At 38.4% G+C, this 22,849-nt stretch overlaps 1 protein-coding gene across 3 annotated transcripts in view; it reads left to right on the forward strand.

Moving 5' to 3' along the window:
* Positions 1-22,849, forward strand: part of ahcyl2b (adenosylhomocysteinase like 2b) — a gene marked incomplete at its 5' end in the record, with an annotated part of 35,033 nt that overhangs the window by 8,152 nt on the left and 4,032 nt on the right. For all 3 annotated transcript variants that reach the window (XM_079624293.1, XM_079624295.1, XM_079624294.1), the window contains 14 exons: positions 17,052-17,160; positions 17,422-17,565; positions 17,963-18,063; positions 18,230-18,332; positions 18,420-18,514; positions 18,601-18,707; positions 19,431-19,547; positions 20,095-20,158; positions 20,698-20,786; positions 20,999-21,069; positions 21,605-21,699; positions 21,823-21,921; positions 22,424-22,492; positions 22,728-22,806. In XM_079624293.1, coding sequence (XP_079480419.1) covers positions 17,052-17,160; positions 17,422-17,565; positions 17,963-18,063; positions 18,230-18,332; positions 18,420-18,514; positions 18,601-18,707; positions 19,431-19,547; positions 20,095-20,158; positions 20,698-20,786; positions 20,999-21,069; positions 21,605-21,699; positions 21,823-21,921; positions 22,424-22,492; positions 22,728-22,806 — 1,342 coding nt within the window. The remainder of the gene's footprint in view (positions 1-17,051; positions 17,161-17,421; positions 17,566-17,962; positions 18,064-18,229; positions 18,333-18,419; positions 18,515-18,600; positions 18,708-19,430; positions 19,548-20,094; positions 20,159-20,697; positions 20,787-20,998; positions 21,070-21,604; positions 21,700-21,822; positions 21,922-22,423; positions 22,493-22,727; positions 22,807-22,849) is intronic.

The raw sequence follows: 22,849 nt of genomic DNA on the forward strand, positions 1-22,849 counted from the left end.
TGGACCATAAAAGTATACTGATCATAAGTTCAGCCTTCATACGTCCCCTTTTTCTTGTACAGTTTTATCTCCATTATCATGTGTTACGCCTATTCCATTTCCTCATGGAAAAAGTTGCTCTGTGCAATTTGGCCCTAGCTATAACATTGTCTCTTTTGATAAAAGCAATTGCCATATAAGGGTTTCTTGTATCTTATATCGCAGTGTTGACTTGACATAGATTCCATAAACTATTTTAGTTCCTTATAACATTGCTAAATAATGCATGACAAGTAAGTCTTGAAACATTGTTTTTCCTGCAACTACTGTAGTTAATGATGCACTCGATTTAAGATAAGTTTAACAGGATAAGTGGAATATCTAACAAGCTCAGAATGGACTTGTGCATCTGTGTTCGTGTTCACCAAACTCAAACTGTTTCCCTTCATCGGTCAGAGTGAAGTCAGATGGGTGGTGTTGTTTGCTAGGGGACCTTTATTTATTGAATTCATGGTTGTTGGTGAACAGTGCAGACAGGCAGATGTTATCTCATCAGTAAATTGCTTTTCTTTGTCTTTCTCTTTATCCATGCATAACAGATGACAATAAGATAATGGTGTGTGTATGGTTAAATATCATGTTATACATTATCAGACCACTGTTGCAACATTATTAAATTCAGTGATAAAAGATAACTGTGTGCCATTGAAAACCCATTACTCGGCTTGTAGCAAGCAGGTCTGCAATGGCTGGAGAAAGAAAGAAATTCCCATTCATTTCAGTGGCATCCGCTTGGCTAGTGCATGACCCTCCTGGAAATATTTGAGTTGAAATCTGCCATTCTTGCTCTTGGGATCAGAAAACTTTTTTACTATAGTATAGATAATTATGTTGCTTTTAAACTATTTAATCAGAATACGTGCAAATGTTGAATTTGCATTGGAGTAACAGACTGTTACTATCTAGACATCCAGTCTCCAGATGTTTTGAAGGACTCTTTTAGAGCCATGGAGGTGTTAAATAACAGCTGTTAACCTTTAAAAAAATGTTTACGATTTAGATTTCTTCTACAGCTAAACATGATTTAAGGCTGGCTAATAAACTGGATGCTACAATTACTTGGTAATGAAACTTAATTTTAGATCTGCCCCTTTCCTTGCCTCTAGAGCCCACAGCAGTGAATCTGTTTTTTTTGTAATTTCAGAATATTATGCAGGATGATTTTCTATTTTCACTGTGAAAAGAACATGTTGACAGTCTGCGTTTAACCCAAATATGAAGAGAACGGAGAGAACATCGCACTTACTCTCTCTGTTTGTGGTTAGTCAGAAGAACACCATCTGGCACATAAATAGAAGCCTTTTATCCAAGGACCTAGACAATCATTGCCGCTCGTCACTGCCCGTGAAACAGGGAAATTTCCAGAGTGGGGTTGCAGGAACAGGTTCATACTGGTGGGAGAACACTCAGAGAGAGCGACTGCTTCAATTAAAGTCCAAAGGATCATCTATGTCGGCTGTGCCTGAATACAAGCCCTTCAAGTGGACAACCTGTGCTTTTGATATGATCTACTTTGGTGTTCCTGTAGACAGTCTAATTTACACATCAGTTTGTAATACCATAGCATATACATTAGGGAATGTTCATAAATTGTTTTATAAAATGTATATGTTTACATATATGAAGCCACCCAGGCGTTAATTTTCTTCCTCTTCTCGGAAAGCGATGATGTTATCAAAACATCTAGTTGTGTGGGTGGGTTTCCCAGGAAATGCGTGATTTGCTGGACCTCTGCTTTTTGTAAATACTACCGTGTATTGTGCAGATTATTTTTTGACAGACATCAATGTTGTGATTTTAGAATGATGTGTATTTGAAAACAGATGGATCCTAAGGTAATTATTCATTCTGTGAAGTGATTGATACCCATGAGTGTGTTATGCCCATGTTTTTAGTTTTAATATTCCAACCGACAGCCAGCCTAAGTTTTTCACAAATGTAATAACATGCGTGAGGGGTGAACTATGTTTGATTTTTGGGTAATTATTAAATGTCCTGGAGACTTTCTAAATGCTTTATTCATAGTTCATTATTTTATGGAAGTTCATTACGTTATTTGGCTTGTCAAAAACGTTACATTCAGCTGTCGAAAATCTGTTGACTTATTGTCTCTTATAACAAAAATCTTTTATTTAAACCCATGAAAATGCAAATCCTGTAAAAAAAAAAAAAAAAGTTTCAAAACTGTTGTTCCATTAGCAGATTTTGACTATATATATATATATATATATATATATATATATATATATATATATATATATATATATATATATGAAGACTTCAGATGCAAAAGCCTCTAAGTGCCATCTGAAATTTTCTTCTAAAATTAGCATTTTTATTAAGCTTGTATATTTCACTTTAATGACAATTAATAGGTCATTTTCATTGCTTTGGTTTTAAAGGAGTTGAGAAAATCTGTTTCTGTTCCACACATTATAGGGTTTTTATTACCCCAGCATGTCTGTGAGGGTGTGTTCACTGCATTTTTGTGTTCACAATTGCAACCACAACTTTCACAGCAGGTCTTTTAAGAACCTACTATATAGTAGAGGGCATGAGAACAACACATCATGTAGGCTGGTATTGACATTTCTGCATTTCCTATTTTTCCTCCTCTAGTACAGTCGAATCTCCATATCCAGAGGCACTTGTCTCAGAAATCTTTGTTAATAGCAGGACGTGGTATCGAGTGGCTCCTCCAGAACGCATCTGAATTTGGCCATGGGGTATCTGACCGCCCCCTAACCTTTTGCAGCTGAACTCCTTGCGTAGGTGGATTGCTTTTATGCATTCACAGAACAAGAGTATAGAGGCATTTATTAGAACCCTCTTCATTTTTTGATGTGATGAAACCATGTTTTTAGCCATAAACTATACAGGAGGTAGAGACCAAGAAACAACTTTATGAAGAGGTAGACCTATGTAGAGAAGTAACTGAATTTCCATTGCAATCCTTTAGATTGACTTGTGTTTACCAATACTGGCAAAGTTCGAACAGACCCTCTCACTAAGGCTAACCTCTGTTCTTCAGAGTGGAAAAATCCACATAAAGTTTAGATGGTTTACACAGCTTGAGTGCTTTTCAACACTTCATTGTAAGAAAAGGTCAAACTCCTTGCCAAGCCCAGTGATATATTGCCCTTGTAAGAATACAATCCTATTATTTTGTGGCTGAAGGATTCGAAGAAAAAAGGAAGGGCTGAATTTCAAGAAATGGTAATCAAATCTGTCAGGTACATTACCTGTCGGATGCCGAACACTTGAGTGCACATGTCCCACAATGTGGTTCGTCATCCGAGCAGGAAGCAAATTACCTGTCACACCTTCCAGTCTTCCACACGATTGCTAGTGTTGGGTCATCTCTTTGAAATGTGTTCTCGAATTATGAATAGTCTCTGTGTACCTTCTGTTAAGCCAATGCCTTTAAATCGGCCCGACTCGCCTTTGTTTGGTTTTCCACTGTGTAAAAGTTGAGCGAGCTGAGGCGATACTAAAATGTGACGTGAAAACACGGCAGACTGCTGATTGGTCAGAGAGAATCACTATTCACTGCGTCATCATTGCGCGCGCCAGATGGAGTATCCTGAATAACCTCGCCTTTTTTAAATAGTTTGGCCAGAGATTGCGTGATAAACTCATTACTAATACTATGTAAAACAGCATACACTCGATTTCCTCCATTGTTCTGTGTGTGTGTGTGGATAGCGGGTGTGTGTCGTGTAGAAGATTACGTCACGGCAGTTTCCTACGGCGTCACTATGACAACCAGGTACTATTGTGGAGGTACTATCTGCAATGGAAAACGGAGCGAAAAGCGAGACGAGTCGAGTTGAGCTGGTACTGGTAATGGAAAAGCGCCATAAGGGGCCGTTAACACAGAACACATTTTTCCATTCTAATGCACTACTTTTCCACTGTTTTTCAATTTAAACGCACGCTACGTCATGGACGTCTTTAACCGTTGTGCTTGCATCTCACGTCTTTTGCAGAGTCTAGCGCATGACACGGCATTCTATAAACGCGGCACTCAAGATAAAAGTTAAACTTAAAAAAAAAAAAAATTCTAGACCTGCTCTTTTTTCTTTCCACTGACCGGCATCTCAAGTTTTTAACTGCAAAAACGTGTGTACTGATGTAGAGAATAGCTCTCTTTGGGGTGACTTTGTGCTTTGTAACTTTACAGACCTTTTTCATGCTCACAGTAACATTACACACTAAAGAAAGTTGAACATGTAAACAATGCATAATAGGTCCTCTTTACATTAAAGCATTTAGTTGGAAGAACTTTCTCAAGTGGCCGTACATATCAATTTAGACTTTTGCCTGTAGCTAATTTGTCTGATTTACTATTTGAGTCATGTGAATGGTCGTCGCAAAAGCTCTTCTCAGGTTAAGTGCCCTGAGATGATCCTCGGTGTCTGTTGCATAAGGCTCTCTCATTTCTGGTGGCGTCATTAGTCAGAGCGGGCTGCCTTGTTGTATCACATTACCCACGATATCCTTCATACTCTAAACCCTGTCTGTTATGACTGTGAAGTGTAGTTGCTATGGGAGTCACTTAAATGGCTTGTAAAGTTTGTTGGTTAGGAGTGAACATGTGAGGATGAAGACTGTATGAAGTGAGAAAGCAGTCGCATATCCGTGTTTGTCACAGCAAAGGTATTAAGCTTTAAACAATTGAAGCATATACAAAGAACAAGTGACTTAAGTTCTTAAGATCTTAGTTTTTATGATGCAGTAGTGCATGACCGCAACAAATGTTAGTTAACACATATTTATCGACATATGTTTGTACTAAAATTAATTATTTTTATTTAATACATTTTTTAACCAAACAGTAATACAGTTTTTTGCTACTCGTCTAAATCCGAGATGGAGTAGGCCTATATAATGTTGCCAAAAAAAATGTTTTTTGAAAAGCAATTTAAAATGCATTTAGGTACACATCTTTCAGTTCATGCATGTTATGTTATAATGTTTTAAAATGTATTTTGTAAAAAATTTCAGTTCATGCATGTTAAATTATGTTATTAACTATTATGTTCTATTTTGTTATGAGTTATATTCTTCAGGCTGCAGCACTCGACAAAACGAATGACAAAAAAAATACTTTTGAATTTCTGCACGCACATCTTTCCACAGAGAACAAATGTAATGATTCTCCAGAGATGTTCCGGACCACAGGCTGACGTTGCTGTCGCCCTGTAATGAAAAGCTCAGGGGGTGAGAAAAAAGATGATTTTTCCCCATCCAGAGAGCTATAACTCATTGCTCTCTTCTGCACGAAAAGCTTTCAATCAATTTTCGATTTTTGACACTCAAGTGACACCATTATTGTATGCTCAGGAGCAAAGAATGTCTGGTTGGCTACAAGTATGCGTTACATTTTTCTTCCGTTTGACGTAGTCAGAGAGCACTGCAGTTTTTGTATGGTTCATGTGTTATGGTTTTGTATGGTTCATTGGTCATATGGTTGCCTTCTGGAGAAAATGTTTATCTTATCCTGTACAATTATTCTCCACTCTTTTTCTTCTCTCCTGTTGGAATGCATTCTGCACAGAACAAGTCCATCGGTCCTGACATTCCTGGTGATAAACGTCCTTGTTCCGTACTGTGATTATGTAAGAATGTGTGTGCATGTGCAACCTTTTGTCCTGGAGTGAATTCTAGACTATCATATCTCATGAAATTTCCATTACAAGTGTCCTTGTTTATTGTCTCTGAACTCGGCATGACTATAGTTTTTTTTTTTTAAACCGTTGTTTGCAGCTCTATGGAAGTAAAATAATGACAAATGTTTTTGAAATAAAAAAGCCTGTTGAATTGCACTACTTGAAAAAAATATGCATTGCATTAACCATGCTTGTATTTTAATGCATTGTATTTTTAGGCCTCGCATTTTTATGGGCTGAAATTCAACATGGTTGTATATTTAAGCTGTGAATATTACAATTCAAAACATTTCAAACACATTTTCATTCATAAAAATTCAATAATCCATTTTCACCTTTCATATTTCACTTCCAAAATATTCAAACTGTTTAAAAATACAACCTATAATATTCAACAGGGAATTTTCGGTCCACTTTATTTCGCTTTACAAATTCGCTTCCACAAATTCAGTGGTTCAAATTCGACAGTAAATTCAACAGTGACCTCCAGGAACTGCAGGAAAAGCAGTAGATTACCGAGCATAATCTCCATCTGCTGTTAATCAACCTCACCAGCAGGGGGTGCAAGCGCGTGTTGTTGACGAAGACCAGAGCAACAGTTAGAGCAAGCCATTCATTCATAAAACTGATTTTTAGAAATGTAAGTGTATTTGTGATTATTATGAGGGCTGTTTTCATGTTTAATTCAGTGTCTTCACGGTCCCTGTGTAGCCTACATCTTTCTCTACCGTGAACAAGATTACAATGTTATTCCCCCGATGCTGATGTACAGAACAAATGTTACATTTGAGGTAGACATATATTTCTCTTGGTTGTTTTGCCTTAACTTTATATCGCGACGATGTGCTGCAGTACTGGGGTTTCCCTCAATAATTCAGGATTGCTGGACATATAAAACGCTTAACGTATACTAATGGACTAATACAGTGATATAAAAGACCAAACTCGCACCTTATTGACAAGGCTGTACTATATGGCTACAGGCAAGTAGATGGACTCAGAATATGAACTTAACGCGCAAGCAAGTTTCACGCTAAGCGTTTCCCAGTTACATAACTTACTGGCCAATGGCTATAAAGTTGGCTTGACGTTGGACATTCGCACATTTAGGGACCGTCTCTAAAGTTACATACGACATTGGTATACACGTTTCTAACTTCAATAGCAAACTTCTATTTATGAATAAATATAAAAAATGTAAAAGGTGTGCATCATGCCTGACACCTACATGAACACTTACAGTTGTTGTTATGACTGCAAGTCATTCTCTTCCAATGCTATTGAAGTTAGAAACGTGTATACCAATGTCGTATGAAACTTTAGAGACGGCCCCTAAATGTGCGAATGTCATGCCAACCATAGATGCCAACTTTATAACCAGTATGACCGGGAAACGCGTGAAACTTTGTGTTAAGTTCATATTCTGAGTCTGCTTGCCTGTAGCCATATAGTACAGCCTTCTCAATAAAGTGCGAGTTTGGTCTTTTATATCACTATATCAATAGTCCATTAGTATACGTTAAGCGTTTTATATGTCCAGCAATCCTGAATTATTGAGGGAAACCCCAGTACTGCAGCACATCGTCGCGATATAAAGTTAAGGCAAAACAACCAAGAGAAATATATGTCTACCTCAAATGTAACATTTGTTCTGTACATCAGCATCGGGGGAATAACATTGTAATCTTGTTCACGGTAGAGAAAGATGTAGGCTACACAGGGACCGTGAAGACACTGAATTAAACATGAAAACAGCCCTCATAATAATCACAAATACACTTACATTTCTAAAAATCAGTTTTATGAATGAATGGCTTGCTCTAACTGTTGCTCTGGTCTTCGTCAACAACACGCGCTTGCACCCCCTGCTGGTGAGGTTGATTAACAGCAGATGGAGATTATGCTCGGTAATCTACTGCTTTTCCTGCAGTTCCTGGAGGTCACTGTTGAATTTACTGTCGAATTTGAACCACTGAATTTGTGGAAGCGAATTTGTAAAGCGAAATAAAGTGGACCGAAAATTGCCCGTTGAATATTATAGGTTGTATTTTTAAACAGTTTGAATATTTTGGAAGTGAAATATGAAAGGTGAAAATGGATTATTGAATTTTTATGAATGAAAATGTGTTTGAAATGTTTTGAATTGTAATATTCACAGCTTAAATATACAACCATGTTGAATTTCAGCCCATAAAAATGCGAGGCCTAAAAATACAATGCATTAAAATACAAGCATGGTTAATGCAATGCATATTTTTTTCAAGTAGTGCAATTCAACAGGCTTTTTTATTTCAAAAACATTTGTCATTATTTTACTTCCATACAGCTCTGCCCTGCAGAGAGTTTTGTGTTCTGAGTCTAGGAGATCTACTACACCAATGTAGTCCTAAACTCAAGTCTTATTCTCCTCTCAATAGTTGTGCCTGTAACAATACCGTCTATGTTGCTAAGTAAATAAAAGCATTGCAAAATTCTTCTTTTCAGTGCCAAGTGCCACCATTATACCAGTGCAATTACCAACTTGTACCACAGCAGTCTAAATAAACAATTCCCCTTCACACCAGCCATGACTTTCATCATTGAGACTGGAATCTAAAAGAGTCACTGCAGGGTCATGGATGAGCCAGCTTCTATTTTGGCTCCTTTTCTGCGTCCAGACTTATTCAAGGACTGGAACTGAAAATTGCATGTCGCTTTGCATTCATTATTCAGTTTTTATTTGCTTCAAAATTAGCACACATCTATAATGTATAGAGCCGTAAGATAAAGCGGATGTTGGGGAGACGATTAGACCGTTAGTGTTTGGTATCTGCTACATGCTTTAGATTTTTTTACTTTATATAGTGCCACAGGGTCAGTCGATTTGGGGTCAGTAAGTGTGTGTATATATACTGTATATATATGTATTTATTTATTTGAGAGAATTTAATAGTTTTATTCATCAAGCGTGCATACAATAAATTGATCAAACATGACAGTACTAGTCATTTATGTAATTTATTTAAAATATTTCCATTACAATTAAATGCTGTTCTTTTGAACTTTTGTATTAATCAAATGCATATATTTTCATGGTTTTCACAAAAATATTTTGCAGCACAACTGTCAGTATAGGCTATTGATAATAAGAAATTATTCTTGAGCAGCAAATCAGCATAATAAAATGTTTTCTGAAGGATCATGTGACACTGAAGACTGGAGTAATGATGCTGAAAATTCAGCTTTGCATCACAGGAATCAGTTACATTTTTAAATTATATTAAAAAAGAAAATGGTTCTTTTAAATACAGGTGTAAACTGGATCTAAAACTTTGTCGGCTGCAGACCTAAGTAGGGTTTGAAGAGGAAAGGCATACCAAGCACAATGTTCTCACCATTCCTGATTTGTAACACACACACACAGTGTTCGGCATGGTCTTACGGCTATCAGAGAAGAAACGAAAGCTGATGCTCTCATCTTGTCTTTCTGTCATCTCCGTCATTCACCCGTCCATAGACCTTCCCCTCAAAGAAATCAGGACAGAAGTGTCGGAAAAAGCGACTGATTAAAACACCAGGTATAAATGGGAATGTGTCTACCTCGTCTCCCTCATGGGTCTTAGTCTAAAGTCTTTTTAGTAATGTTTACATTTTCTTCTGATGGATGTTCATCTGGGGTTTAGAACAGAGCCAGAGTCTAATGATTGTCTTCGAGTAAGTAATTCAGCATTTTAATAAATGAATGATGAAGTCATCAGCACCCTGCAGCACGGCTGTGTTTGCGTTCATTGCGGAAGCTCTCATCGTGAAAAACCATGCTAGAGCTGGACTGTGAACATTTGGACATCCATTCACAAGAAACCTGACCGTTTTCCCCACTCTGATCTTTAATCATCAGCTCTCAGCAGTGTCACTGAAACGTACCGCTAGTGTGATATGAATAGTGTTGGGTCCGAGTCCACCTTTGTCGAGTCCGAGTCGAGTCCAAGTCCTTAACAACCGAGTACAAGTCCAAGTCCGAGTCCAAAGAGGGTCGAGTCGGACTTGAGTCCGAGTCCTTAACATCCGAGTCCGAGTCGAGTCCGGCCGAGTCCACAAAGATTTAAATGATTTGAAATTGACCTTTCACAAAGACCCGCCCCTCTTGGTTACTGTTGCTACGTCCGACAAGCCATTCCTCTCTCACTCCACATGTTCTCGGTCGGAGCAAAGAGGACACTAACAATGTGCCAACAGACAAGACAGAGCAGGGTACTTTTGGTTTGAAATAAAGTCTCAGCTTTCAATTTTTTAAATTTTTATGAAATTCAAACGATAAATACTGTTTTGTGGTGCTTTAATGTGTAGGCCTCAGTTCAAGCAGCACGTGAACTGATAATCTCTTCTAGTTATAGCACAAATTTCTAAAAAAGAAATCAATACACACTATTTTTCAAGTTCAAGTCCACTGCCTTTAATCTACTAACTGATTTGGTTTGTTTGTCGAACAAAAATGGCGTGTATCTGCATTATAATTGGTCAGATCACCTGTCAATCAAATCCCGGCGAAAGGTCTCAACACTGAGCTCTTAAATTAATATTTTAAACCTTACAAAATGATTGCAATGTATAGTTACAGTCATACGTTTACCTATTGTACATCTTTTAGAATCTGCAAGGTAATGCTTAATAATGCAACGTGATGCATTAAGAGCCAGGGGTAAACTTTTGAGCAAGATGATGATGTTTAAATTTTTCTTATTGTGTTGTACATGCTAATATCTTATTTAACCTCTGAAGGGTTGGACTAAATTAATGAATGCATTTTTAAACAAATAAGACCAATTTACACCAATGATCCAGTTCAAAAGTTTACACCTCTTGGCTCTTAACGGATGCTTCCTTCTTGTGCATCACTAAATGTTTGCAGGGTTTGTAATAGTTGTGTATGAGTCCCTCAGTTGTCACCAGTGTGAAAGTATGGATCTTACAATCATAGTCACTGCTAGTAAGGAGTCAAATATGCAGAAGATGCTGGAAAAGCAAAGAATGTGCAGGAGCTGGAGGATTTTTCCTCAACCATTAAAAAAAAAAAAAGTTGTGGATCATTCAGGTAATGACACAATATTAAAATCGAGCCTATGTAATTTGTCTTTATTTTGTGTTTGTATTTTATTTAGGCTATTAAACATCTGTTATGTGAAAAAGCTTTTTCAGGGCAGTACTAAATAGAAACAATGTGTATGATCCGTCTTATTAAAAAACATAAAAATAACATTTTGGAGATTCTGCAAGGAGTATGTAAACTTATGACTAAAGTATAAATGCAACAAAAATGATAACATTATTAGACGCCAAAATGTTGCTATGGTTATCACGTTCTTATGTTGCTATGTGTCAAATCATCGCAATTTCATGACTCAAAGGACAAAAATTAAGTGGATTCAATCCCAGATTTAAATGCAGTTATCACTATTTATAATTTACAGTGTGAACGTAACCACTGGTCCTCTAGAAGTATGAAAAACAAAACAATTTAGATTGTCAACAGCGCTCCCTTTAAGCCATCACTTACCGCGTTCGGCACTCTCCCTAAAACTCTTGTCATAAACACTGACTGAAGTTGTCCGCACTGCACAGTGAATATCTTAATTTATATTGCGTCTAGAGAGACTTTGTTGTTTATGAGGGGATTTGCGAAAGGATAAAGCTCGTGCTGATTCTGAACATACATTTTGAGCGAATTATTCGCATGCGGACTCTAAAACGCCTCTGATTTGCCACTGTGTTTATGCACTTAACTGTGATTGGCTACAATGCTCAACGCTGAAACAACGTTGTTTCGTTTCGTTTTTGAATAAAAAAAAATTCACAAAATTTAGTTTTGTGTCATCCAGTGCCCGGACTCGACTGGACTCGGACATTTTTCCGAGTCTAAAATGTCCCGAGTCCGTGTCAAGTCCGAGTACAAATTCATTCGAGTGCATGACAAGTCCGAGTCCATTCAAAATTGGACTCGAGACCGGACTCGAGTCCGAGTCCGAGTTCGAGTACCCCAACTCTAGATATGAATGTCTCTCTTTTTCCTCTAGTTCTTTCTCTTTCTTACGTAAGTGATCTTTTTTTCATGGAAGTGCTGCTCATGTGGCCTGAATCTCTCCTCCGGTAACATACAACCTTTGTGTCATTCTCAGAAATGGAGCTTTTTGAACCCATTCACATTACTCTGACAGATTAAAATACTAAACAAAATGTTTGGCAAAATATTCAGCATCATTTTAAAAGGTCATAATGGCACAAAATGCTTTGTTTCAGAGGATCTGATTATCCTAGTCTCTTTTTTTATGAGGATTAATGACCTTTTCCTATGTCATAAATGTAGCTTTTCTTAGATATTCATGAAACCCTTACCCAAGGACTTTTTATTTCCATTTATTTTGTTCTCTAAATAAACTAGCTGCCCTTACAGTGAACTTAGACCACAGGCAGTGTCATATTAGGGACGAGCCTAATGCAAAAGCAGATCATTCTCTGCAACCACTAAGTTTATCTGTACACTTCAACGTCCTAAGCAGAACTGTGTCTGCTAAGACTGCAGTATAATGCAATGCAAGTTGTGACATGAGGCGCTGCACCAAGCATAAACATAAACCATCTTTATGGACACCTTTTCTTTCAGGTCAACTATATTACTAATCTTTTTAGGTTAGTTAACATTGACACAAATACTTAAGTTTGTACAACAGGACCGCACATTGACCAAGTATTAGCATCTGTATTTGCTTACCTGTAGTGTTTTTCTGGACTTAAAATAATGTACATTATGGACATTTATGCATTTGGTATGCTCTTTCATCCAAAGCGACTTAAAGGTACACTATAGCCCCTTTCACACAGCGCGCTGATCCCGGGAAATTGCTGTAAAATTGCTAGAGTGCCTTCTGTGTGAACTCAAACACGTCCCGGGATTGATGCCGGAATGGGGACCTAGTAACATTGCCAGGATCAGTCCCGGAACGCGCCCTGTGTGAACAAAAGGCTAGACCAATGCTGTAAGGGGTGTGTTGTAGTGATTGTGCACGTGCCATCACAATGGCGTAGTTATCGTGCGACTCTGTTGCTCTTAGAAAAAAGTTTGTGTTCGTCATCAACAAAGAAAGAACGAAAAAAATGTCGTTCGCCAGCTTTGTGGAACAGTATGCAATTCGTTAGTCACTCCCACACCATACGCGCATAAAACTGTCCGGAGCAACTTTTCTCTATTTACGTATATGACAAGATATGCATGTGCGAGTGACGTGTGCAATTTCTCACGAAAGCCATCCCGCTAGGTCTATAATATAAACGCTTATAATAGGCTTGCCATATTAAATCAGGTAGATAAAAATGTGTTTTTGAAGTAGGATTGATGATGTATTGACTGTTAATTTTGAACATTATAAATTACATTGTGTACTATTAAATTGCATTCAAGGTACACATTTGATCACCTCTTTCTTTCCCTGGGAATCGAACCCATGACCTTGCTAGTGTAAAACACTACTGTTTAAGCTTGATTAAGGCTTTAAGTGTATTTAGTCCATTCTGTTGTGTGTGAACTTTTTTCATTGCTAGGGTGCACCAACCCACAAAAGACTGATAATTGTTCTCAAATATTTGACTTTCTAAACTCCCTAGATAAAGCAATGTGTGATCCAGGTCTGTGGGAAAGCTATGAAGTCATACTGGGAAGATGTTTTCAAACCACACTTCTAATACTTCAGTTCACAAAGGAAGAGTGAGACAAGTGTCATGGTGAGGACATTTTCTTGTGACTGAAAGATGCAGAGCAGATGGTTTCGTCCAACTGAACTAAATGGTTTTTATTTCTATAGAAAAGCAAAAGGACAGTCTGGGCGTTGCTGCGGTGTGCAATAATATATTTGGTGTATGGTCGAACACACCAGATTACAGAACGACCTTCAGCTCATCTAAGCCTTCTATTGCCTCTGTTTTCATAAATGGATCATCATAAAACATCAGCAATTTGTCTGCTTTACAATGTTGAAGTGTAAAATCTTGGCATATTTTATTTGTTAGAGGTTTGTGAGAGTTGATAATCAACGAGCTAAACTTTTGACCATGACGCTGACGTTAGCCATAAAGTTGAAGTTGAAGAACTCAAGAACATGCCTGAGTAATTGTCCCTCCAGTACATCTGATCTGTTTCCTCCTGGTCATATATTTTGTGAACAGGAAAACACAAAGAGCCCTTTGTCAAAGCCAGTGGTGTGTGAGTGTATGTGTCCTTGGCATGTTTCATTATCTTGAGCATTAGACGCTTTAATCGCCTCCTAAACCACCACCTCTAACAGTGTCTCCACAAACACACACACGCACATTTTGCCAACTCTGAACAGAATCGTTCCAGCCTCTAAACAAATAACAATTAAAAGAGAGATGCACAACCCCCCCCAAAGGGAAACAGTCTCGCATTGTGCTGCACAGGCCATGGAATCAGTTTAGACTGGCCACGCGTAAAGCTGGTATAAAAGTCCACTTCCTCTGTGCCAGTCCCTTCCCTTTTAGCACTGTTTCTTCCTATCGCTCTTCGCTTCCCTCACGGTCATGCTGAAGAAAAAGAAGGATGGTGAGATCTTTGAGCCCTCAGTTAGAAAGGTAAGAGGTGAGAAAGTGAGGCTGGTCTTCAGGCTTTCCTGGGGGCTGTAAGCTTAACCTTCTGGAATGAAAATAGTCCCGAGCCATCTGTGTGCTCAGCGTGGATTAGCAGGGGGGCAGTGTTTGTCTTCTTTTGAAAGTGACAGGGGGGTCCAATCTCTTCTCAGCATCATTGAACCTTGTTAGACTTTCCAGTGCAAATGCAAGTTCAGGCCGCTTTCACACCTGGCTCGTTTGTTGCAGAACATGGTGCATTTTCTCTCTTAGTTGGTTTGTTTAGGTCAGGGGTGTCCAATCCTGCTACTGGAAGGCCACTTTCCTGCTGAGTTTAGCTCCAACACACCTCCCTGGAAGTTTCGAATGATCCCGAAGACCTTGATTAGCTGATACAGGTGTGTTAAATTGGGGCTAGAAATAAATTGTGGTGAAAGATGGCCCTCCATGTGTAGGTATAGAGACCCCTGGTTTAGGCATATATGAACACAGCAATCAAGCTCACATCTGTACCAAAATAATCGGTCCGAGATCGCTTGAACGAGCTGGTCTTGGCCCAATTGAAAAGGAACTCGGAGCGGTTCAGTTGTGGTGAGAAAACATTCTGACCCAACGAACGAAGCGGTATCATAATTCATAATGGAAAATGTGTTGCGGAAAAAGCAGCAGTGTGTGATTCTCTGGATGTGCACTTACTGCAGTTAATAAACCAAAGAGCACCTTTTCATCTTAAAATGTATTTGAAGCTAGTGCATTTGCAAGAATGCTGCCCTGACAAAGGAGTCATTCCCACTCGTATTATAACATGTATAGGCTACATTAATTTTATCATTTAGAGTGGGAATGAAAGCTATATTTGTTTCGTTCTGGTATGCTTTTAAGCTACCGAACCAAGACGAAAATACAACATTCTAGCAATTTAAGTCCTTGTTTCGGAACAAAGCAAACAATCTACAGGTCTGAAAATGCCTCAGTATCTTCAATAGCAGAGCTTATGGTGTTATTTTGCCCAATGTTTGTGTGTGCAGTGTTTTTTTTGTTTTTGCTTATTAGAATATCACGCTGTTAGTTTAGCAAAATCAAACTGTATTGGTGATAATTGTGAGTTGAGTCTGAAGTCTTGCTGTCTCATGAAGACATATGATGCTCATCAAGTTTTGGAACAGAGGTGTGGTTTAGGATGCGTGTATCCTGGTTTTGCCACATATTCCTCAGTGAATCCGAGCATCCTGAGCTTTTTCTTATCAGATTAGCATCATGTTTTTCCTGGGAGTATGTGATTTGTGAGAGTCCTTCCAGTACAGTCCTTTGGCCATTTGTGCCAAGCAATAAGAGATAAACAGGTGCCAAATTGAACTTCACAGAGTCTGTGGGTGTTTGTTTCTCTGTAGGGCTATTGTTGCAGAACCCCTGCGAGTGACAAGTGCTTTCGGGCACAACGATGTGTTTGTGTGAATCAAGGTTTGTGAGTCAAAGCCTCACACTTGTCCGCATAACTGTTTTAATCATGGTCTAAAAGCCATCCGTCCATCCTGGAAACAGCACTGTTTTCTGAAGATTAATCACTGCGATCACTCAGTACATGGATGATTGAACACCGATATGGCACAGGGTTGCGTAATAGTCGTGCTTTTAAAAATCTCTTGATGGAGCGGGGGGATTTGAGGCTTGCCGTTGAGTCCGATAATAAAGTCAACATGAGATGATGCACCACGCTGTAATCCTCTCGTGGTTAATGCAGCGCTTTCCTCTCTGCAGGCAACAGCTGCCGGGCCATTAATAGTAGTGCAGTTGATCTACACGTCTACGATGAGCTCTCAATGGTTTCCTCTGCCTTTCCAGACTTTCATTGAGAGTAGCTTAGTGGTGGCAGACCACACTGATGAAGGATGCTGGTGCAGTTGTCGGGGTTATGGTAATGAAATTATCACTGCCTAACTGTGGGGGGAAGTGAAGTGCCTACCTGGCAGGTCAAGTTGTGTTAAAGATTAGGACTGGATCTTGATTTAAACGATTTACTTTTCACTTTGCGAGGAAATGCTAATTCCCAGTATTCCGCTTAATATGTGAATTGTAGCATTGTGTTAAGAGTGGCCATTGTTTACATAATAATTTGACACTTCCTGTGGTAATAGGCACACTGTTAAGCATTATCCAGAGTATTACAGCTCGGAAAACAGTTCAAAGATCAATCGGGGGGTGAAATCCAACCTCAGCAAGTATGCACTAGTTAAAGTTGTTGTTTTTGTTGTTCTTCTTGTTGAAGCATATTTTAATATTTTGTTTTTGTTTTAAAAAATATACAGAGACTACAGTTTTTTTATTTAGCATGCATGCATTAAATTGTTCAAAAGTGACAGTAAGGACAAAAATATTAAGCAGCACAACTGTTTTGGACAACAATGATAATACCGGTAATCAGAAATGTTTCTTGAGCAGCAAATCAGCATTACAATGATTTCTTAAGGATCATGTGAGGCTGAAGACAATGGTTTATTTAAATGGTTTAAGTTAATTATTTATTTATAAGTCTATATAAGAAAATTCAATATATACATAAAGTTTTTTTATCTGCAAGTAATTATTGTTAGAGATATTATTTTTAATCGTTTCATTTGGGGGAACAATTCAGTAGTTTTTTTTTTTTTTTACAATTCACTAGCTTTTAGATCTCTCACCCTGAACTTGTCTCTCTTTTGTCCTGATCTTCACCCTTTTTTGTCATGACAGATCCAGTTCGCAGACCAGAAGCAGGAGTTCAACAAACGTCCCACCAAGATCGGCCGCAGGTCCTTGTCTCGCTCCATCTCACAGTCTTCTACAGACAGTTACAGCTCAGGTATGACATTGTACAAGCACCAAAATGCACTATAGACTCACATGTTCATGCCCTGTTAAACCTCAGTCAGGTGGGCTACTGTACGTAAAATGGGTTTTTACCACACGTTCAGGGTCGAATGTAGTGAGTCATGGGAACAAAGGCATTCCTGTGCGGCTTCTCAGGCAGGGCGCTTTAGAAGGATTACATTGATAACGCGGAGTACAGTTTTGGAGGGGACATAAAATCTACATTCCTTTACATACATATTCCCTTCTTCAGCCGCCTCGTACACGGACAGCTCCGATGACGAGACATCTCCCCGCGACAAGCAGCAGAAGAACTCCAAGGGCAATGGAGACTTCTGCATAAAGAACATCAAACAGGCCGACTTCGGACGCAGGGAGATCGAGATCGCAGAGCAAGGTGAGAGGGGCCCTGTGTGCATTAATATTTACGTGCCGACAAGCTATAACTGTTTTTACGAGCATGACGGCTGATTGTGCAATGCCGTTGTCCGCAGGCCTGTCAACATATTAAGCCGTTGGTATTTGTTTATGTGTGAAGTCAAAGTGTGTGTTTGTGTGAGATCAAGCGAAGCATGTTTTGATGTTCTTCCTGTGATGGTGAGAGGCCATATGTTCACAGCAGGGCGCCCCCTTCAGCCCCTGTAACCACATGCCAAATACGCCATCGTGCACTCACACACAGCCTGTCTTCGAGGTTTAAATCTCTTTCTATATAGTCAAGGATGTTGTTAGCATGTTTATTTTAATATTATAGACATGTGTTAATGACTTTTGTGGGTATTTTTGTACTGTAGAGATGCCTGCTCTCATGGCTTTGAGGAAGAGAGCTCAGGGAGAGAAGCCATTGGCTGGAGCAAAAATTGTGGGTTGTACCCACATCACTGCACAGACTGCTGTGAGTGTCTACACACACACACACACACACACACACACACACACACACACACACACACATATATACACACTCACACAATAATACACCAAATACTTGAAGACCTCATGTTGACTTAATTTGTTCTTAAATTAAATGAATGCGTTTTCGTGTGTGTGTGTGTTTGCAGGTGCTGATGGAGACCCTCTCTGCTCTGGGTGCTCAGTGCAGGTGGGCCGCCTGTAACATCTACTCCACTCAAAACGAGGTAGCAGCCGCTCTGGCTGAGGGAGGTAAATCTTTTCCTTTCTTATTTCCTTTACATTATTCTATTATATACTTTTCTGTCCTGATCAACTCCTGTGTGTCGTGTCTGGCAGGTTTCTCAGTGTTTGCCTGGAAGGGCGAATCAGAGGATGACTTCTGGTGGTGTATCGATCGCTGTGTTAACGTGGAGGGTTGGCAGCCCAACATGGTAAGTGGTAACTGGACTATATACACCTACAACTGGACTATGAAACATTATGACTGTTCAGTTTCTCAACAGCTTATGCCTTGTAGATTTTAGATGATGGAGGGGATTTGACCCACTGGATTTATAAGAAATATCCCAACATGTTCAAAAAGATCAAAGGCATCGTAGAGGAGAGCGTGACTGGAGTTCACAGGTGATTACATTTATGAAAAGACTTTGATTTGTTAAATACATTAAAATATTGTAAAAAAAATTACATTTGGTGGGGATTAAGTCAAAACTTTAAAATGTAACCATATAATGAACAATGTGGGGACCTCAATTGTTTTTCCCATATCAAATAGCGATGTCTCCATCTAGTGGCAAGTAGTGGAACTGGCAGATGTTATGTTGATTTGAAGTATAATATTTTAAAGAGGCAAGATATAAAAAACATTAAAACTATCTTTATTCCAAAAGAATCTTAAGCACACTAAAGCTGCATTTATTTAATTAACAAAGAACTGTAGCACTGCTATAGTAATGTATTTTATTCCTGTGATTTAATATATGCTGATTTGCTGCACAATTATTATAATTATTATTGATCAATTATTAATAATAGTTATTATTATTATTATCAGTGGTAAATGCTTTATATCTGGGTGGAAACGTAATACTTTTTTCACGATTCTTTGATCCTAAATATATGAAAATAAAATAAATAAACTGTTATTTTACACCGTAACAATATTTCTTAATGTTACTGAAAATATGAAATATGAAAATATTAAAAATCATAATTTATTCCAGACTTTTGACCGGTAGTGTTACATATTGATTATATAATTACTATATATTACCATCATTGATCCTTCAGAATTGATTTGTGTTGTTTTCTTGCTAAGCTGTTCTCATATTAATTTGTTTTTCCCAGGCTATACCAGCTGTCAAAAGCGGGCAAGTTGTGTGTTCCTGCGATGAATGTTAACGATTCAGTGACCAAGCAGAAATTTGACAACCTGTACTGCTGCCGGGAGTCTATCTTGGATGGGTATGTCTCCAGTCACCAAATCTAACTCAAAATAGTTTTCCCAGTCATTATGGTTAAAGAGATCCTATTATGTGTTTTTTCTCGCATTTTCAACTAACTTTAGTGTGTAATGTTGAGCCTGAAAAGGTCTGCAAAGTTCCAAAGCACAAAGTCCCTCCAAAGGGAGTTCTTCTCTATATCAGTGCACACTGTTTCTGAACTCCCTGAAACTCCTACATTGTAGTCTTGAGTTTTCTTCCAGGAATGAATGTCACAATATTCCTCTTTAATAATTTCTGGCCAAGGCATACACATAATAAAGGGGTGGGGTCTGTTGAGTGAGTTAGTTGTGTGTTAAAACTTGCGGTTATGTCGTGACATTTCCCAAACACGCTTGACCAATCGCAACACACTTGTCCAGCCGACCAATCAGAGCACATTGCACACATTGCACTTATTATGCCCTTTTGCAGACTAAATGTGCAGAGTATCAGTTCTGCAGGTTCTGAATTATGTGGATTATAGTGCTGTATGGTTTTACTGAGCATGTTTGTGTTTTGTGTTCAAGTCTAAAGAGGACCACAGATGTGATGTTTGGAGGGAAGCAGGTGGTGATTTGTGGATATGGAGAGGTGAGATAAATAAACAGCAATTGTTTCTAGCTAATAACTGTTTCCTATGAGAACCTCTGGAGAGCTGCATTCAGAACTTCAGGATTTTCTTGGCATTATATGGAAAATAATTTAAGTCTGTTTATTCCAATGCCTGGTATCTGACATGTCCAGCCCTGCAAAATCTATAAAATATATTTTTAAATTTTGCATTGAAAATGCGATTTGCCCAATAATGTAAACCCTGACCATTCTGCAGTTCTGTCTGCTTATTCGGTTCCTTCTGTCAATCATTTTTGGTGGCCACACCTCCACTGCTGCATTACTGCATTATTAAACAGATACCAGATATGGCCACTAGAGGACAATACCTCTAAATGTGCTTCTTTTGATTTCTAATAGGAAAGTCAACCCGATTGCTTAATTCAAATGTTTTTCAGATACAAAAGATGTTGATCATGTCCTGTTTGTGTCACATTGGGTCCATGTGTGCTTTATAAATATTATCTTTGAACCCTTTTGTTCTGAATAATTACTTTGTTGGTCTTTGTGTTTGTAAGGTGGGAAAAGGCTGCTGTGCTGCTCTCAAAGCAATGGGCTCCATCGTCTACGTCACTGAGATTGACCCCATCTGTGCTCTACAGGCCTGGTGAGTCTGCAGCATTATTGCGCACGTTTCATATTATCATAGTACAGTACTTTCCTAAACATTGTAAACGTTTCTATCACTGTTGCCACACCGGTCAGTTTTGTGTTGAATGACAGCAAAGTTCTTATTCAGCATTTAATCTCATGGTTAGTCTTTATTGTTTTACTCTTTAGAAAGACTACAGTCTCTAATTTATATTTGTCATCACACAGCATGGACGGCTTCAGACTGGTAAAACTCACCGAAGTCATCCGACAAGTCGACATCGTCATCACCTGCACAGGTATTTTTAGATCCGATTTTGATTGTTGTAAACTTTAAATGTTTACATGGTTATTATTATTCTGTCTGACTGATATTTTAGGAAACAAATTATAAGTTACCCAAAAATGAAAAGTATGGTCTACTTTTTGCAATCATTGCATTCTTTGTAATTGCATGTAAAAATGGACATACTTTACAGATTCTCCTTTCGTGTTCCAAAATAGATTATTATTATTATTTTTTTTCATTATAGATTGCATTTAAGCTTCTCCTGTAAGATGTACTATAGTATGAACTGTACAATTCAAGAGTAGAATCACAGTTTAATCTGTACGCAGCGTGTTGTGGACAAAATTACTTTTAATAATTGCATTTTGACTTTGTTCAACTTCTTGGTCCATTTAGTTGTTCTATGGAGAAAAGACAAGAGACTCCCAGGATTATGTGGCGCTTTGAGTCATTTTAGATCAATATCATTCCCATAGCTCCCTTCATCAACTAAACAAGTTTCTCATTTACATTCATCTCATTCTTATTGTGTGTGATGTCCATAGGCAATAAAAATGTGGTAGTAAGAGAGTACATGGACCGCATGAAGAACGGCTGTATCGTCTGCAACATGGGCCACTCCAATACTGAGATTGACGTGGTGAGAAAATTGCTCTAACTCAGAGATTTCACATGTTTTTTATTTGACAGTGCACATGGTTACTGAGTAAGTGTTTTTGTATTGTGCACCTTATTCTTTAACACATTTCCTTCAACTTTTCAGGCCAGTCTGCGGACCCCTGAATTGACCTGGGAGCGGGTGAGATCGCAGGTGGACCACGTCATCTGGCCAGATGGAAAGAGAATAGTGTTGCTGGCGGAGGTTTGAGATTATGCGTTTTCAGGTTTTGCCTTTGATGTAGTGTGTTATAAAGCAGAGTAGGCTCTCGGAAAGGAGGGGTTTAGAGAGACTGAATACTTCACCAAACCGTTTCAGACACTGAGGAAAGAGCTGATGCTCCAATGAGAAAATTCAGAAAATGAAAGTGGTTTTTGATCTTGGATGCATGTAATTGTATTGTATAAGACTGTGGGATGTATACATAGGAGACTTTAGGAACCTTTAACATAATAGGAGCACTTTAAGTACATCTTCATAATGTCTTCAAATCGCAACTACTTTCATTGTAGTAAATGTCTCTACAAAAAAGACATTAGTGTTGCTAAATATCTGGTATATAAATGTTATCTGCTAAATATTTATTTTATCAGTGGTAATTCAGAGTGCTTTACACAGGCATTATAAAGAAGAAAAAATTAAAGATTAAAATGTTTGTTAGCATTTTAATGTCTTAAATGGTCCAAATAAATATGTATATTTCCAGGGTCGCCTCCTAAACCTGAGCTGCTCCACTGTTCCTACTTTTGTGCTGTCCATCACGGCTACTACCCAGGTGAGAAGAGAGCAAAAGAGTGAAATTTTACACAAATTACTTTATTAAATGCATAATGTGCTTTTGTGTGCGTGAAAAGAGAATTTGACTCATATTTCATTCAGAGAATGGGTTTCTCAGTCTGTGTGTTGTGTGAGAGTATGAACCCCAGGCACTTAAAATGTGTGTGTGTGCGTGTGTGTGTCACAGCCTTGCTGTTGTCATGGTGACTGATTTCTTGCTCCTTTTTCCCCAGGCTCTGGCTCTGATAGAGTTGTACAATGCTCCTGAAGGCCGCTACAAACAGGACGTCTACCTGCTGCCTAAGAAAATGGGTATGAAGTGTAGAAATGTGCATGGAAAAAATGCCATTTCTAA

The sequence above is a fragment of the Phoxinus phoxinus genome (assembly GCF_949152265.1).
Source record: "Phoxinus phoxinus genome assembly, chromosome: 9".
Classification (NCBI taxonomy): domain Eukaryota; kingdom Metazoa; phylum Chordata; class Actinopteri; order Cypriniformes; family Leuciscidae; genus Phoxinus; species Phoxinus phoxinus.